Source organism: Sinocyclocheilus grahami, unplaced genomic scaffold (assembly GCF_001515645.1).
Source record: "Sinocyclocheilus grahami isolate Dianchi unplaced genomic scaffold, SAMN03320097.WGS_v1.1 scaffold32995.1, whole genome shotgun sequence".
NCBI lineage: Eukaryota > Metazoa > Chordata > Actinopteri > Cypriniformes > Cyprinidae > Sinocyclocheilus > Sinocyclocheilus grahami.
The window spans coordinates 1-1895 of NW_015521710.1; the positions used below are offsets into that span (position 1 = coordinate 1).

At 40.5% G+C, this 1895-nt stretch overlaps 1 protein-coding gene across 1 annotated transcript; it reads right to left on the minus strand.

Annotated features, from left to right (window-relative positions):
• Window positions 1-48: 48 nt before the first annotated feature.
• LOC107580413 (kinesin-1 heavy chain-like) lies at window positions 49-1700 on the minus strand. The gene is made up of 6 exons (XM_016266124.1): window positions 1619-1700; window positions 1440-1511; window positions 1151-1255; window positions 671-887; window positions 422-557; window positions 49-162 (listed from the first exon to the last, which is right to left on the minus strand). The coding sequence occupies exons 1-6, from the start codon at window positions 1676-1678 to the stop codon at window positions 159-161; spliced, it is 594 nt and encodes a 197-aa protein (XP_016121610.1). The 5' UTR covers window positions 1679-1700; the 3' UTR covers window positions 49-158.
• Window positions 1701-1895: the final 195 nt, after the last annotated feature.

Here is a 1895-nt window from a genome sequence, read left to right on the forward strand (position 1 = left end):
AAAAAAAAAGGTTGGGAGTGGAACTGTACAGCCATGAATATTTTGATTCAGACGTCCTCCCATGTGCACCAGCAGGAGGGATTATGTTAATGGAATGACAGATTTCCATGAAGACTTCTTGCAGCTTCGGTAGTGAGGGAACAAAAATAAACTCATCTTCAGCTAAACAAAACAAGAAGAAATGGCAGTGAGAATGCTGGACACAAAAAAGATGTGCTTAACAAACCAAAGGATTTTTATACTCCCAAGAGGGGAGCCCATGCTAATAATAATAATAATAGTAATTATTAGACACTGAAGTAAATTACCAAAATGTTCCAAAAACTAGGCTGTTACACTAGAAGTGGGTCAGCAATTGTGCTGCCTTTATGGTTTTCCTTCGAACAAAAGCCACAGACTCTTTACTAAAAACTGTACAAACCTCTTCTCTTGTTTAGCGCCACCTCCTCTGATAGGCATAGGTTGGCTGTTCTGGTAGAGCACACCACCACCTCCACGCAGCACGTTGGGGTGTGTAGGAGAAGCTACAGGTTGCTGACCAGGCCTGATGGGTTTAGCTACAACCAGAAAATACAGGCAAATCATGAGAGAAAAGATCATGGACTTTCTTTTTTTTTCTGTTGTGTTAATTTTAATCAAGGTGACTGTGCTTGTGTAAGCGTTCAGTCACCTATCTGTGCGGAGTGTCCTCTGCGGGCCATGTTTTTGGCTCTCACGGCCTCTTTAATGCGGTCCACCTCTTGCTGGTATCGCTTGCGGTCACGGGCCGAGTTCTCTTTGGCCTCTTTGAGTGCTGACTCTAGAGCCTTCACACGCTCCGCTGTCGCCCGCAGACGCTTCTCAAGTTTAGGAAGCTCACAGCGCAGGTCAGCATTATCACGCACCAGCTATAGAAGAAAGAAAGACACCAATGAATAAGAGAGATTTTTTTTTAACAATCACTTTTGATTCCTTGTCAATCACACAGCATTATGTAATTGTTTTTCTTTAATTTGATTATGCATGTTGTTTTGTACAATTTTCATTTTACTTTATTTCATGAAAATGCTTTGGCAATATGAATCTGTCGTGCCAATTAAAACACACTAAAACTGGCAATATAAAGTAAGAGGGAAAAAAGTTTATGAGGACTTTTTTTGTTTGGATTTACCTGTTTGTGGACCTTGGTGAGTTGTTCTAGATTGTTCTCCAGGAAAGAGATCTTTTGCTTCTGAGCAGCACTGCCACCAGTTTCATCAGAGTCCATCTCTGCACTCTACACCCAGACAAAAAAATAAAAACAAATACCCTTCAATTAAATACCCACCAAGTCAACTGCTTAGAAAGAAAGCAAATGGATTTACATTGACCTAAATGGCAGAATTAAGTTTGCTTTAACAGAACAGGACATAGAATAGATATGAAAACGAATGGAAGATGCGCGACAGATTGACTCCTACCTTCTTCACACGAGTCGCCAGATCCTGAACAAACAATTTCCTGAGGTTGTGCAGAGTCTGCAGCTCTTTGGCCTTAAATAGGTGAAAAAGAACAATATTTAAAAATACACACTACATGATGTGAATAAAACGGTCATCTCTAGTCGCCCTCTAGTGCTGAGATGAGAAATTGCACTCACCACAGTCTCCTCCAATCCTTTCAGATCCTGTCTGGCCTGTTCTCTGCGGTCCTGCATCATACTGTAATGTGCACACAAATCCATTAAAACAGCTCATCACTAAAGACGTGCAATCCTTGGACATCTGTAATTTATTACACATTTAATATGCAGGTGTGTGTTTATGCCTCATTAAAAATTTGCTCAGCTCTTTAGATCAGTGTTTCCCAACCTTTTTTTAGTCGGGGCACCCTATGGAAATTTTAACAAACTTGTGGCACCCTACAAAATTAATTTT

Bases quoted from the DNA above. Each gene is read 5' to 3' on its own strand.
- LOC107580413 (XM_016266124.1), bottom strand. From the start codon at position 1,678: ATGATGCAGGACCGCAGAGAACAGGCCAGACAGGATCTGAAAGGATTG. The intron at 1,256-1,439 runs GTAGGAGTCAAT...GTCTGGGTGTAG, and splicing joins TGGCGACTCGTGTGAAGAAG to AGTGCAGAGATGGACTCTGA. The intron at 888-1,150 runs GTAAATCCAAAC...TTTCTTCTATAG, and splicing joins TCACCAAGGTCCACAAACAG to CTGGTGCGTGATAATGCTGA.